This window comes from Mus caroli, unplaced genomic scaffold, assembly GCF_978045245.1.
Source record: "Mus caroli unplaced genomic scaffold, Mus_caroli_1 scaffold_16, whole genome shotgun sequence".
In the NCBI taxonomy this organism is placed as follows: Eukaryota; Metazoa; Chordata; class Mammalia; order Rodentia; family Muridae; genus Mus; species Mus caroli.
Genome location: NW_028227271.1, coordinates 30,892,269 through 30,908,130, shown reverse-complemented (window position 1 = coordinate 30,908,130; position 15,862 = coordinate 30,892,269). Strand labels below are relative to the sequence as shown.

The following is a 15,862-nucleotide window of genomic DNA, read 5'->3' as shown; positions in this document are numbered from 1 at the left end:
AAGAGTAGTCAGTGCTCTTAACCGCTGAGCCATCTCACCAGCCCCTCTTTCCTTTTTCTTTTTCTCTTTTTCCAGACAAGGTTTCTCAGTTTATCTCTGGCTGACCTGGAACTCCCTCTGTAGACCAGGCTGGCCTCAAACTGCCTCTGCCTCCCGAGTGCTGGGATTGCAGGCGTGCACCACCATGGCCTGGCTCTGGACCATGTGTCATGCCAGTCCCCACCATCAAATGCCAGTGACAGAGATGAGCACCAGGTGTTCTACCAGCAAGCCACACCTCAGGCCTGTTTTGATCAATTTAATTATAAGTAATATTACCAAGTTCAGAGAGAAGAAAAAGTAGAGGCCACCATTACTAAGAAACCTTTACAAGTCAATGCTAAACACTTTCTTCCAGTTGAATGTGCTCTATACATTTTGGGGTGGGGGTCCTATATAAGGGACTCAGGTCCTCCCACGGTGCTAGGCAGGAACTCTACAAGTGGGCTACAATCTCCATCTTGGTTGTTTTGTTTTGTTTTGTTTTGTTTTTTCAAGACAGGATCTCATGTAGTCCAGGCTAGCCTCAAATATACTATGTAGCTAAGGCTGACCTTCCATTCCTAAGCCTCTGGCCTCCACCTTCCAGATGCTCTGAGTATGTGAGCCCAGCATCATATCTGGCTTTCCAGCCCTAATTTTTTAAAGAAACTACATTTTGTCCTTTAGTTATAGACCTACAGGTCCACATCCAAATCTTCAGGATAAAGATCAGTGCCCCCACTTGTGAGTAGCATGAAGCTAGGATTGGAAGACAGATTAAAAGAAAGAATTAAGGGGAAAAAAAACTACAAAAATTGTTTAAACTTTTTAAATTTTTTTTTAAAGGGAAAGAAATGTCCCCTTTTCCGAGGAAATGCACTTGAAAACTATTCAGCCAGGGTCTGTGAGGTCTGAAAGTGTTCAGCTGAATTCCTGGGGCCTGGAGAAGCAGCTTGTGGTTAGAAACTCCTACACGCTTACAGAGAGCACAATTCCGTTCCCAGCCACCACGTGATACAGCTCACAACTACCTGCAACTCTAGCTCCCAGTGATGCAACATTGTTTTCTGACCTCTGCAGGCACTCACGACGGACAGATAGATGCACACACACACACACACACACACACACACACAGAGTGAAAATAAATCTTAAAAAAAAAAAAAATGTAGACGTATCCTTGAGGTTGGAGAGATGGCTCAGTGGTTAAGAGCACTGGCTGCTCTTCCAGAGATCCTGAATTCCAGTCCCAGCAACCACAGGGTGGCTCACAACCATCTGTAATAGGGATCCGATGCCCTCTTCTGGTGTGTCTGAAGACTACAGTGTGCTCATATACATAAATAGTTCTTTAAAAAATACAAGTATCGTCCATTCCTGTTACTACTTGCTAATCATCATAAAACCAGTAATACTGACAGCTGCCTCAGCCTTCCCCTACCATGCTCCACCCTAGCCCCTTCAGACAGGGTCCCTCACCTAAGGTCCCTTAGGCTGGCTTGCAATGAGTTCCAGGGATCTGTGTGGTAGTGCTGCAGACAAGATAGAACCTAGAACCACCCAGGAGACAGGCTGCTGGCTGGGCACACCTGGGCACGCTGTCTTCATTATGTTAACTGAGGCGGGCCCTATACAAACAGGGAAAGTGAACTGACCGCTGGTGGTCCTTTCTCTCTGCTTCCTGATTATGAACATCACGTGACTGTGACTCCGTCCCCATATGGACTGCCACCTGCAATTAGGAGTTAAATAGAGCTTCTTCCTACATTGCTTTTGTCAGAGTATATTGTCACAGCAAGTAGGGAAAATAAATAAGAGAACTTGTCTCTGCCACCCAGTGCTGTGTTTCTCGTGTTTAAAAAACACGTTCTTACCCACTAAGCCATCTTCCCAGACCCTTTTCGCATGTGCGAGTGTGTGCGAGTGTGTGTGTGTGTGTGTGTGTGTGTGTGTGTGTGTGTGTGTGTGGTGGTGGTGGTCAGAGGACGACTTGCGACAGTCGGTTTTCTCCTCTCCCACCACATGGATCAAAGTCAGGCCATCAGACTGAGTGGCCAATGCCTTTACCCACTGGACCATACTCCTAGCCCTTCAGTGTCTTTTGAAATACTTTCTTGCTGTATAGCCCAGGCTGGCTTGGAACTCACTACGTAGCTCAAGCAGGCCTCGGACTCATGGGAATCCTCCTGACTCAGCCCCTTGAGATTAAATGACTTGGTCCCAATCACATGTAACAAAATGTTACATGCATCTGGGATTCTGCTCTTCTGTGGCTAAAAAGGAGAGCTGGAAGGTAAGGGAGGGTGCTAGATGCTTGGCTTGTCTGCCGTAAGGCAGGGCTGACACTACACAGTAGCTGCTCTAGAGATTAGAATCTGAAGGAGGATGGTGCATCTGTCCCCCGGGTCCAACCTGCAATGAGCAGAAGGCCACTCTGCTTCTACGGCAGTCAGTCTCTTTGACCTCCTGGCCTTTCGGCTGTCACCTGAGTACTTTAAGGTACAGGCTGTCCTCAACAATGAAAAGTTCCAACATTTTCACACAAAGCAAAGCTAAATGAAGACACTTCTCCTGAGACGTGGACCAGTTCTTCTGTTGCTTAAGCTCTGTTCACACCCAGCAAGGAAACAAGATGAAACGAGAAAGGAAAGGTTACAATGTTAAGCTAAAAGCTTGGAGGGGGGCCTTCACAGTCACAGCAGGAGGAGGGGGTGGCACACTGACAACCTGGGAGCTGACAAGGAGTGAGACTCCAGAGGCTGTGGTCTCTCAGCAGGACCCGCAGCTATACCCAACGTGCAACCCAGCATCTGGGGGGAGCTCAGAACCCAGGAGGCCAGAGCAGATTCCTCCCTACTCTCAGCATCGCCTTCCTAGCCCTACTCCCTTTCCACTCTGATGATGGAGGTGCCATCAGGGGCTTCTGGCACACTGGCATAAAGGGCCCTCGAGAATCACATGCCGTCATCTGAGCATGTCCCGCAGAACCCAGGACACTTATCAGCTTCTGCATGCTCTACAGTAGGTGATGACAAAGTCACTCCGATTCCCCTTCTAACACATCCGCTCCTGGGGACTGAAGCTCCCTGAGAAAGCCACACCTCCACGTCAGAGTCCACAGACTGACTGAACGACTGCTTCTATGACTGCAGAGTTTGACTGTGACAGATCAAGAATCAGGACTATCTTGGGCTGCCTTTAGCACCTTAACAGCCATTCCTTGCCACCCCGGAGCCAACGTCCTTGTGACTATCCTCTAATGGATTATTAATTTAGCAGAGCCCTACTTTCCACCAACCCTAAAGCTATGAACGTCATCAGATAGCAACTGAGACCTACTGCAGAGACTTCCCTGTTTTGCTGTAACCCCCAAATTCATGTCCCCGCCAATGTTTTTGATGAGTTCACTCATTTATGGCTGTCTTTGGTTCTCTGACTATAAAGAGCTCATATAACCATGTCCATAGTAGAAGAATGTCACTTGGGACAAACCGAATCTATGTTCGTGGCCTATAATCACTCATATTTGGTTCAGAATAAATGGTCTCCTTTGGGTCAGGCATAGTGTCACACTCGCACGCCTTTGATCCTAGAACTCTGGAGGCAGAGGCAAGTGTATTTCTGAGTTCAAGGCCAGCCTGTTCTACGCTTGAGTCCCAGGACAACCGTGACTATACAGAGAAAACCTGTCTCACAACCTAACACTAATAACAAATTAAATAAATAAATGAAATGAATACTAAACTATGCCCTTCTCTTTCAAGTAAAGAGTGTGTCCGGCAATGACATTGTGCTGTCCCCACTGAGGAGAAAATGTGGCTTTCTCTTCACTGAGGTTTTCTAAAGGTCTCACAGACCCACAAGTGTCTTTGGCTTGGAGTTAGGCATTGCTCATCATTGCCCGGCCTCCACAATGTGACTAGTAACACACTAAGATCAAAAGCTCACTGAGCACTTGTGGATCTCTGCATCTAGAGAAGTCTTTCGCTCTTCACTGGAAGCAATAACTGGGGGGTTGGGGGGGGGGGGGAGATAAACTAGCTAGGAAATTTTAAATGAAATAGGAAGTATCCCTGGTCCCTGCATCTGCAGTTAAAACTGGCACCAGGGACCAATGTTACCCATTACATGGGTGCCCAAGTCCATTCTGCCAGGGGATTTCACCAAGGGCCTAGGATTCAGTGATAGACACTGCATGTAAACCTTCACTGTACCAGTCAGGCCGATAAGCCAGAAGAAAATGTCTCCTTCGAGATTGCACAGAATCCTCCTACCTAGAAACACTCATCGGGCCTAATGAAAAGGAAAAGACAGCACAGCTCCTCTCCTTAGAGACTGCAGTGGGTGCAGGCTGGAGAGAGGCAGGCTCACCTGGCCGGTGTCTGTTGGCTGCTTCTGAGGGCAGTGAGCTGCCTTGGAGTCTCCGAGCCCCAGTCTTGCCACCAGTTCCTCCGGGATAATGATAAATGACTGAAGCCGAGCACAAGCCCTCCAGGGCAGCTGGATGGGGAAGAGATGTACAGAGGATTAGTAAAGTCACCCTGCAGGGGCACAGGATGACTTAAACAGTCAGCTTATCTGAAAATGCCAATTTCCCAAAAACAAAGTTTACAGTTAAAAATCACTAGCTGGGCATGGTGGTACATGCCTTTAATGCCAGCACTGGGAAAGCAGAGGAAAAGGCAAGTAGGTCTCTGTAAGTTCAAAGCCGGCCTGGGTTACATAGTAAGTTCTAGGCCAGAGTGAGAGCCACCCACCTTCCACAGGCCATGTCAAAACAGGCAACACAAGAGGCTAGCAAGGCTCAGAGCTCCACTGATGGCCTGAATATGCAGGGAGAATTTCATTTTCTCATTTCTTCATTTGTTCATAGGATCAGCCTTTTTAGGGTTCTTTTGTTTGGTTTGTTACATTTACTTATTTAATGGGATGAAATGAGGGCATGTGCCATCGTGTGCGGGTCAAAGTCAGAGGGCAGCTTAGGAGATTTAGGTCTCTCCTACCACTCTGTGGGTGCTGAGAACTGAACTCAGGGCATCAGACTTGGCAGCAGGGCACCTTTACCCACTAAGTCATTGCATCGGCCCTGAGGGACCAGCAGTTTTACACACATTACACTGGAGGCACTGTGCCAGGCTGTGGAGCTGTAGCTCTGTGCAGCAGGAAGTGTGCTGGGTTGGAAACATTTAACAGTAGGGCTGGAGGTGTGCACAGTGGTGATGGAGCGTTCAGCTAGCAAGCAAGGCTCCATCCTAGACAGAGGAGTGAAGGCAAGGAGGAGGGAAGAGAGAGATGGGGCGAGGGGGGATTTAAAACCAATAGCTCTAAGCAGGGTGATTGTGGTGCATGTCTCTAATCCCAGCATATGGGAGGCAGAGGCAGATGGATCTCTGAGTTAGAGGCCAGCCTGGTCTACAAAGTGAATTTCAGGACAGCCAGGGCTACACAGAGAGAAACAAAACAAAAAAATGTAATAACTCTAAAGGTAGGACCGAACTACCTTCCCCGTATTGTACATTCGTCTGTGCCATCTGGAATAGCAGCAGACACGTGTGGACCAATCTCCTTCTTAAGGTAGCCCCATACACACATACTGTACATCCGATTGTCTCACAGGCTACATCTTCATGACCTCTAATGGGTGCAAGAAGAATGTGCGCTGGAGTGAAGAGGCAAGGGCATGGACGGTGGCAGCCAAAGCAGAGGCCAAGAACACAGGCAGAAGAACACACATGCTTCCTTTAGTGGATGCAGAGCAGGCAGGGCGCAGAGTAAGCAGCAGATGCGGGAAATGAGCCCACAGAGCAATTAGCAGGCACTGCCCGCTTCCCCTCCCTTGCCTCTCTTTGTGCCATTTCCTCATAGTCAAATACCAGTGGACACGTCCACACGCATCTGGTCAGACACTCTTACCCCCTAACCACAGGAAGTCATTCACTGAGCGCAGGAGCTCCACGGACATGTGGTAGTGTACCAGGGCGTCCTGCAGCATCCCAGCCTGGAGGCACAAGTCCCCAACGTGTTTCCGCATGCGTCCTTGGCACCGTTTCTTGTAGTGTCTGTAAGATAAAATCCAAGGGAGACGCCTGGTTACTGCTGCCCCTCCCCTCCACCCCAGGCATAGGGCTGAGCACGATGCAGGTTTCTACCACTAAGAGATGCTGAGAAGCCGGTGTTAGGCTCTAAGGTTGGAAGCCAGCAGCAGTCATTGCCAGTCATGTGAGCTACAGGGGTCCTGGCCTCAAAGCTGTGCTGCGGTGTGGTTTTTATAAAGTAGTCTGTAGCTGCGACTCCTGTTCCCTTCTCAGATGCAGCTCTAGCAGGAGCCTTCTTCTCAGATAGCTCCAATTTCAACCTTATCACAGAGGGTATGTCTCTGCTTTTAAATAAATCAGTGACTTCCCCCCCTTTTAACTTCAGCCCCAGGACTATTCCATAGAAAGAGATGGGGCCTATCATTGGCCAGCTATCTGGCTGGGGCTCTTCAAACACTGGCGAAGACGTGCTGTGGACCAATGCTTACCCTCTGAAAACACTACTGACCCTTTGACTATTAACCAGCTTCAAAGATGGCGATCCTTTTAGGAGATGCAGGGGTATTCATCGGAAGCAATTCTTTTCAAGAATGAGCCCTAGAGGAGGGGGTAAGGTCCTGACTAAATCAAAGAGACTGGCACCTGACAGGAAGTGAAGCCAAGTCTGGCCCAACTCCATCAGTGCCCCCTGGCTCTGAGACTGCCTCTGATTACTTAGCATCTCTACACTCAATGCTATGAGAACTAAGGTACGACTGCGCACAGGTGGAGAGGAGGTACTTCAGCTTTTCCTAGCTTACTCCCTGGCCACCCGGGATGGCACTGCTAACAAGCCACACTGCCCTGGGCCTAGCCTCACTACCTGAAGGGGAAAAAAGAAAAATCACTCTGGGGGGGCTGGAGATGGCTCAGCCAGATAACCCTCATTCAGTTCCCAGCACCCACGTGATAGCACCCAATAGACTGTCACTAACTCCAGCTCCAGGGGATCCGGCACTGTCCTCTCCCTCCTCGGGCACTCACACAGGGTATACCTCAGAGAAAGGGAGTGCAAAAGTGTCATCTTTGGTTGTTCCTGCTCGTTATCTGAAGCCAGGTCCTTGCCAGAGTGACCTGTCACTTGGGAGGCTGCGGGGTGGGGTGGGGGGTGTTGGTTCCACTTCACTACCAAGGAATTTGGAGCTTGTGACAGAGCTTGGGCACTTAGAAGGGGAGATTTTTTTTTTCTAAGACGCCAAAACTGGCCTGCTTTAAGTTCAAGCATCACAGAGCAGACTCAGTAGAGAGAAGGTCTGACCAACCTGAGCCTAGATCCTGCTACATCACCCACTAGCTGTGTGATGTCGGACCAATTACTTCAGCGCTTAGCGAATGATGACTCTACAGAAGTAGGCCTGCCGCCCCGACCTTGGATACCGTTGGCAATGTGAGGGACACGAGTTGGGGTCGGAGTTGACAGATAGCTGTGCTGGCTTCATCACCCCTTCTCCTCTTCCCCAGAGAGCACTGAGCCTACAAATACTCAGGCAGCACGGTAGCTCACACTGCCTTCTCCCTGGGAGCTACCACAATCACAGGAACTAAACTAGCCAAGACCTCTTCCACCACTCCTGTATCACCAACATCCTCAGACCCCCTCCCCCTCCCCACTCCCAACACCCAACCCTCCATTTGGGCCCAAAGAAGGGACAGGAAATTAGCTGGAAACCCCATCCTGCCCCTGCTTGGGGCCCTTCCCTTGAGGATGGCCTCGCCTCTCTCCTGCCACTATGGGCAAATTGTTCCACATGAACTCCGCCTACAAGCCACTACCGGAGCCCGAGTCACTCAGAGCTAGCCACGGCAGGATTTTCACAATCTGGACAGCCAACTCTCCACATATGCAACACCTTTAGGACAACTGCCCCGAGAGCCCATATTCCCTGCGACTGGGGCTCTTCCCATCCCCAGCCTCCAAAGGGCTCCTCAGATCAGCTCATCTATTCCCAAGGCTCTAGACACACAACAGGACCTGGCCTGATGTACAGCAAGCATCCAGAGCTGTGTGCCACACTACTTCTAAGGGGGTCTTCACTAAGAAAGGCAATTTCTCCTTCAAGGGGCACCAGGGAGGTTCCTTGTCCCTCACGAGGGAAACCCAGAGGACAGACCAGGACTCAGATCTCTGAAGGTGTCTCTGACAAGCCTGCTAGAGTAAGCAGATGAGATGAGGAGAGTCCGGGACAAGCTATGGTCCCATGAACAAATGCAGGACCTAGTGAGTGACAGAAAGGCTCTGCAACCATAGTAGGTTCCCTGCTATTTCCCTGCAGCAGAGCCCCAACTCCCTGAGCCTGGGACAATAATTTCCTTTTGCTCCCAGGCCCCTAGAATGGGAGGGAACCTCTCAGCAAGTTCAGCCTATCTCCATGGAGACAAAGTAAATGAAATATGAAAGCGCTGGCAATACATGGAGGCTCAGAGGCAGTGTTCCGCCGTAGCAGCAGGATGCAGAACAAGACCCTTGCCCTCCAGTCAGGTGAATGGGGGGGGGGGGGGCCAGTGGGGACTAGGTCAGCCAATGATCATCCTGGAAGGCTGACTTCAGATGCTGAGGGGTCTAGATCTGTGATGCAGATGAGTGACATGCCATCTGGTGCAGCGTGAGCTTCCTGCCTGTATCAGGGAAGAAAGCCTGCCTGGGAGAGCCTAGGCAGAGCTCTGCAGGCAGAGAGGAATCGTAATCAGTAACATAAGCCTCCACATGGTTAAGACTCAACGAACTAGCTATTTGGAAGGTCACTGCTTCCCGCTCTTTGAAAAGTCACCCTTGAGCCCTCTTAAAGAGAGAGGCTGCTGTCCACTGAGAATGACCTCTGTCCTTTCTGGGGAGAAGCTGCTGGAAACAAGGAAGCGGGACTGGACCCCTCGAGGAGAAGCAAAGAGAGAAGGCGGGCAGATCCTCACAGCAGCACTGCTCCCCACATGTCTGACCTGCAGCCCCGCCACCATGCACATCCCACAGCCGCAGTGACCTGCCGCATGCCTCACTCACTTCCAAGCCTGGCGCAAGCGGGGCTGCACTCTTGGTGTCCCACGTTAAAACCACCCCATGAAAACCTCTGCAGCCACCCAGATGGACCAGCATCTCACACCCTCGAAACAAAAAAGGAGTTAGTAAAGGCTCATTTGTCACCAAATACTAAAGACCAAAAAGGTCTCTGGAGCAAGTATTTTTGACAAACATCAAACACCAATGGGTTAGGGGCTGAGGAGACTAAATTCTAAAAGAAAGAAATGAACAATTAAAGGACTGCTCGGAACACACAGGGAACTAGGCAGCGGTGTTGGCTTTTGAAGCAATGGCAGCAATGGGGACAGCTCATGAGGGAACTAGCCACTTTCTCAGTGGCGTGTTCACAGCCTACCTTTTCAGACCCAACAACATACTCACAGGGCGGTATGATAGAAAACAAAGGAAAGAAAGAAAGAAAAGAAAGAGGGACAAGCAAAATTAGAAACACACAGGAACAAAAATAACTCCAAGAGCTACACACTACATGTACCAGACCCCTGAGGACTCCCCTGTGTAAGCATGGGACTCAGGTACATGCTCACCCAACGCTAAGAGGAGGGCTTGCTCTGTGGGGACAATCACCTTATTGCTCCTGGGACAAACCCAAATTGACCGTGTGCCTAGACACTTCCCCTCAAGCTACGGACACCACGTCATTTCCACTTTGGACATGTGTGCATGCTACCAGGCGGTGCAGGCAAGTGGGAGGCTCAGTCCTGGCTCCAGAGTGTCTCAGAAAACACACTATGGAATTGTGATGGAGACAGCTGGATGGGCTGTCATTACCTCACTCAGCCCCGAATGAAGTCTACCTGAGTAAAGGCTTTGGAGTGAGCATGGCTGGGACATCAGCTCTGATTCTATGCTCTCTATCTGGCTTTCTAACCCTTCCTTCTAGAAAGTCAGGCCAGGAAACTACAGGCCTGCTGCAAAGGTGAAGGAGACACAACAAAAGCTTCGGGTCAGGTGAGGCATGAAGATTCCTCCTGCCCTTGCCAAACATCACAGGCTGTATGACAGGGCTACTCATTGCTTTCAACCCAGAGGGCTGCCCTTGAGCTATGCTCAATCCCATGACACTTTGGTGTCAGACCCACCACCAAACAGGAAGTTGCTATGTGACTCTAGATAATTCCAGAGCACGCTACTTTGCGGCACCCACTCTGCAGCGGGCATGTTATGTCATTTGGGCCTCACTGGAGATCATGATCTAAGTTCCACAGAGGAAGCAGGACAGACTCAATTCTTTGGGTTCCTGCCTGAGAGCATCATACCTTCAAGTGATTCAGCCGTACAGAGCTCTCCCTATGGAAAGGGAACCCCTCCTGGCAAAGGCTGCTGTCTGAGCTTGTATCTATCTCACCTCTTCTGCTGGCAGCCGGTGGCAAGATGGCGACAGGGGCAGTGGGCTATGAGCACAAGAAAAGGCCTGAAGAGTAAGGCCATAATGGTGGGCCAAGGAAATGCAGGGAACATGGCTAGAGACAGAACCCACACACAGTCTTTGTCCTGCTCCACCTTGGAACCCAGAGCATGGAGACACTTCCACATCTCTAGGTGGCTCTTTGGGAGCCTCCAGGTGGTGTTTCTGACCTCCTGCAGCTCTGAGATAAAGAAGAGACCTGGGACTTGCAGACCTGGGACTCCTGGCCTGGGAGTCACAGAACTAGGCTCTGCTCCCAGAGCCCAGCAATAACCTGAACAAACCTCAGCATCTCATCTGTGCACTGGAGCAAACTAACAGAGGAAACACCAGCCACAGAGGCTAATTCAAGTGTCTAGTTGCCACATAGTTTGCTTTTGCTTGCTTGTGGTGGTGGTGATGGGGTTTGATGTAGCTCAGAACGGCCTCAGACTCACCATGTAGCCTAGTCTTGTCTTAAGCTCCCAAACCCTTAGCCACCTGAGAGCTGGAATCACAGGTGTGAGCCACAGGCCCTGCTCCAGTTGCCACATGTTACAAAGTAGAAACAGGGCTACCAATGCGGCTCAGTTGATAGAGTGCTTGTCTAGCATGCAGGATTCCCACACAGCATTAAAATGGTTGGGTCTGGTGGTCTGCACCTATAATGCTATTAGCACTTGGGAGGTGAAGGCAGGAGGAGCGTAAGTCCAAGGTCACTTTCAAATACATAAAGAGTTGGAGGTCGACCTAGGCTATATGATACATGTCACAAAAATAAAGTAATAAAATAAAAACAGTTGAAACAAATGTTAACATTGTTTCCAGTCTAACAGTGTAATGCAAAAGCTATTCCTGATATGTTTTAGGTTCTTTTTTATTTTCCAGTTACCTGTTGTATGTTTTACACACACAACTCATACCAGCTCACGATAGCCTAGTCCCACAGGCAGCAATGGCTGCGGAAGTCCTACCAGGGGATGTGTGACACCCAGGACTGTATGTGCTGACCCTAAGGGACTCCTCTTCTTCTGTGGCCAATGGACCACATTTGAACTATCCTTGCAGCATTTTTGCCTGCTTTGTAAGGAGGACCCAAGCCTAGGGCTTCTAGGTCAACCATTCCTACATAAACTTACCTGCTATCCGTGTCTAGTCCCACGAAGTCCTTCTTCTCGAAGGGGACACAGAGAAGAGGGATCTTGTCCCCAGACTTGTCGGTGGCTCTGTCCAGGCGCTTGGACTCCAACACAATAAAAAGGGACTCGATGAAGTCTTCGATGCGCTTCTCCACTGAATCGCAGTCATCGTAGTTGGGATAGAAGGCCACATCCGGGCGTGGCTGCTCAGCCACGTCACCCTGCAGCCCGAACACGAAGAGGCGGGAATCGTAGAGCGTGGAGCCGTAGATCTCCTTCTGCACGTGGAACTTCTCGAAGGTCTGTGGCCAGTCTTTGGGCGAGAAGCAGTCAGTGATGGTGATGAGGCCTACCACCTTGCGGTGCGTCTGGAAGTCGCCCCACTCATTGTTCTCGGGCGGGTAGTGGTGCCGGTAGCGGATGAAGAGGGCACGCTGCGTGTCGCGCACACTGAGCTGGCTCACCGAGCAGATCCGCTTGTAGATCCTGAAGAAGTTCTCCTCAGAGACGATGCCCACGGCCTGGACGACCACCAGGAGGGTCTGGTGATCCTCTGCGCACTGCATGTAGTCGGGGACGCTCATCCTGAGGGCCTGTCCAAAGGGGAAAGAGTCTATGACAGACATCTCTACCTTGCAGAACTCACAATGACACATTAGCAGTGGTGGACAGAGACATGCCACACTCTTCATCCTCATTGGCAACCCTGGCTATCACTCTGGGTGGCCACAAGTGATTCACACAGTACCCCACAAGGCTAACTATCCCTTCTGTGAGAAGCCGGAGTTGAAACTAACCATGGACCAAATAGACCAGCATTAGGGGGCTCTTCATGAACAGGAGTATCACTATGCCAACTCTGTCTGACCCCTCAGTTTAATATGCAAACTCAACACACTCCTGGTTAGAAGTCCTACCAGGCATCTAACTGTGAAACAAGCTATAGGCAAGAGTAGCTAAGAATCGCCTGGTGTGCTACCACGGGAAGCTTATGTATTCCTTAGGAAAGCAAGACCAGGTAGAACTGCTAATGGGGATGTGGTCTCTCTACAGAGTCACGAAATATGATCAATGCAAGGCTCTCAGGAGGCCAGAGTGTTGAGCCATAAGTTCCTGATGAGCCTGGACTACACAGCCATGCTTATCTTTAAAAAAAAAAAAAAGTGTGCCTTTAATGCCAGCCTCTTAGAAGGCAGAGGCTGGCAAGTCTCTGTGAGTTCAAATCTACCCTAGTCTACCAAGTAAGTCTCAAGCCAGTCAGAGCTGCATAGTGAGTCCCCCATCTCAAAAAGAATATTTGTTAAATAAATAAATAAAAATAAAAAAGAATGACAAAAGAGTTGGAGAGATGGCACAGTAGTTACGAATAACAATGCTGGGAGCTGGAGAGATGGCTCAGCAGTTAAGAGCACTGACTGCTCTTCCAGAAGTCCTGAATTCAATTCCCAATAACCACATGGTGGCTCACAACCATCTGTATGGGATCCGATGCCCTATTCTGGTGTGTGTCTGAAGACAGCAACAGTGTACTCGTGGTAAATAAAAATAAATAAATCAGCCGGGCAGTAGTGGCACACACCTTTAATCCCAGCACTTGGGAGGCAGAGGTAGGTGGATTTCTGAGTTCAAGGACAGCCAGGGCTACCCAGAAAAGCCCTGTCTCAAAAAAAATAATAGAAAATAAATAAATAAATAAATAAATATTTTAAAAATACATGAACCTAAGATTTGCCACTTTTAAGCATATAGTTCCGAAAACACGAGTCTTCGGTGTTGTACAATGTTACCATCATCCATTTCCAGAACTTTCCATCTTATTGTTCTGAAACTCTCTACTACTAACAACCAACTCTCCATCCCCCCCCACCCCCACACCCCCCACCCCGCAATGATCAACGATGAAGAGCAACAACTAAAGGCATGGTTCTGAAATGATCCTGGAATACAATAGTTGAGCCCCTGGACTGTACAAGGTGCTAGGGACAGAACAGGATCTTGCATGAGTTTAGTAAATGCTCTCCCAAGGAGCCCTTGCTCCCACCCCTCTTTTGACTCTGAGTCTCCTTGCCCAAGCTGGCCTTGAACGGGCAATCCTCCCGGGCAGGAGGAATCTCATGCTGGACTGTTTTCTTTCTTTCTTTCTTTCTTTCTTTCTTTCTTTCTTTCTTTCTTTTTTTAAGATTAAGTTTCTTGACAATTATCTCCCCCCACCACCACCACCATCCCACTAATAAGTCTACCATCTAAAACAATTTACAAAGAAAACCAAACCTCACCGGGAAATCTTCCGGAATATGACTAGGTTTCCAATGTCATACCCCTGGTGCTACTGCTTGGTAATAACAGACAAGGCAGATGAGGAAGCAACTGTAGCTCCTTAACTCTGCAAAGTCACTGCTTTTAAAGGGGGTGTGTCGGCCTCATACTTTTCCCCTGAATCCAACGCAGCCTGGTTTCAGCTCCCTTAAAGGCCCCTAACACCAGAAAGCTCTGCTTAACAGTGTAACCAGAGGGGATATAACAGAGAGGTGAGATCAAAGGCCAGTGCAAAGTGACACTCCTCCCAAGCTGTCACTGGAGACAAACTGGAGTTTACAGCGCAAAGATCTCATTCCAGGTTAACTGCAAATTGGGCTGGGTTTGAGGCACTGGGCCGCTTGAGATAGCGCACCCTGTTCCTGGCGCAGAATTGTGGGCGAGGGGCGTGGCGCACGAGGTGCAGTGTAGCCCAATTCCAGGTCCCAGAACCGGAAGAGAGGAGGGACTTAGGGCCAGACAGCCTGGCCTGCCAGGAGGTGCAGGTGTAACCCATCCCGGACAGGTGTACGCAGATCCTTTAGGTGCGGATACCGCACCCCAGGTGTAGGCGGGGCGCCAAACGACTGGCAACAGGGTAGCAGGCTGTCCCCGGCTGGGCAGGGGACCTGGGCAGACAAGGGGACCTGACAGAGGACCAGGCAAGCAGGGGGGGGGGGGGGGGGGATATGGGTTGACAAGGGACCCGGACAAGCAGGGGACCGGGGCAGGTGCAGACCGGGCTAGGCCCCCAGCCAGCCCCTCCGGCCAGGAACCCCAACGCGCCGCCCTAGCCGGGCACTTACACAGCGCAGCGGCCCCAAGCAGGAGCCGAGGCCTGGAGGGCAGCGGGACTGAGCAACCTGGAACCTCCGAACCACCGGCCGAGCCGGCGCAGCTCCTGCGCGTGCGCAAGGCCTAAGATCGTGCTTCGGCCTAAGATCTGCTCCGGGTTTTCCCGAAGACCTGGAGCCTGCGAGGGAGGCGGAGAAGAAGGAGGAGGGATAAGAGAGAGGAGGAGGAAGAAGAAAGGGTAGTACTGGCAGACTCTGGAGTAGACGAAGACTAGTGTGAAGGGAAGGAAGTGGAGGATCCAGGGAGGGAGCAGGGAGCAGGAAGGGACAGGAGATGGGAGGAGCCGGAGGAGGAGCGAAAAGCGCAAAAACCTTTACTGGGGGAGGTGCCTACGTGGGAACCGCCAGTCACCGACTCCAGGCTGGATTAACATTTCCCTGAGGACACCTAGATGAGACCCCTAGCTATCACCAGGGAGTCTCTCTCTCTCTCTCTCTCTCTCTCTCTCTCTCTCTCACACACACACACACATTAACGGGAATGTATAGAGATTACAGTGTGCATACATAACAGTGGCTCCAGAAAGAAAAAGACAGAAGGGGAGACTCTCCCTTATGTGCTTATAATATTTTGATTGACGTTTTTCTACCATATGCATGCATTTCTTTTCAATTAAAAATGCATTAAAATGTAGTAATGGTGGCGGCACACGCCTTTAATCCCAGCAGAGGAAGAGAATCTCTGAGTTCGAGGCTAGCCTGTTACATAGAGAAATCCTGCCTGGAAACAACAACAACAATAGTAATAGAAACACCAGGGTGGGCCCCTCAGCTAGCACAAGAGAAGAGTGACCTCAGTCAACAATAGCTTTAAGCTAGCAAGCATTTATTTACTATGTGTTCATGCTATCTTTTTTCTCCTCCTCCTTCTCTTCCTCCTCCCCCTTGTTTTGTTTTGTTTTGTTTTGTTTTGTTTTGTTTTGTTTTTTTGAGACAGGGTTCCTCTGTATAGCCCTGTCTGCCTTCAGACTTGTTTTGTAGACCGGGCTGGCTTTAAACTTACAAAAATCCACCGATTTCTGCCTCCCAAGTGCTGGGACTAAAGGCATGCGCCACTGCTC

At 50.0% G+C, this 15,862-nt stretch overlaps 1 protein-coding gene across 3 annotated transcripts in view; it reads right to left on the bottom strand.

Annotated features, from left to right (window-relative positions):
* Trappc9 (trafficking protein particle complex subunit 9) overlaps window positions 1–15,059 on the bottom strand; it is a 486,162-nt gene extending 471,103 nt beyond the window's left edge. For 2 of the 3 annotated variants that reach the window (XM_021182812.3, XM_029469729.2), the window contains exons 1-4: window positions 14,754–15,059; window positions 11,653–12,245; window positions 5,935–6,080; window positions 4,393–4,521 (exon numbers count right to left, since the gene is read on the bottom strand). In XM_021182812.3, coding sequence (XP_021038471.1) covers window positions 4,393–4,521; window positions 5,935–6,080; window positions 11,653–12,236 — 859 coding nt within the window. In that variant the 5' untranslated portion in view covers window positions 12,237–12,245; window positions 14,754–15,059. Of the gene's footprint in view, window positions 1–4,392; window positions 4,522–5,934; window positions 6,081–11,652; window positions 12,246–13,928; window positions 13,946–14,753 lie in introns of those variants that run through there. The other variant, XM_029469728.2, reaches the window with a different exon arrangement.
* Window positions 15,060–15,862: the final 803 nt, after the last annotated feature.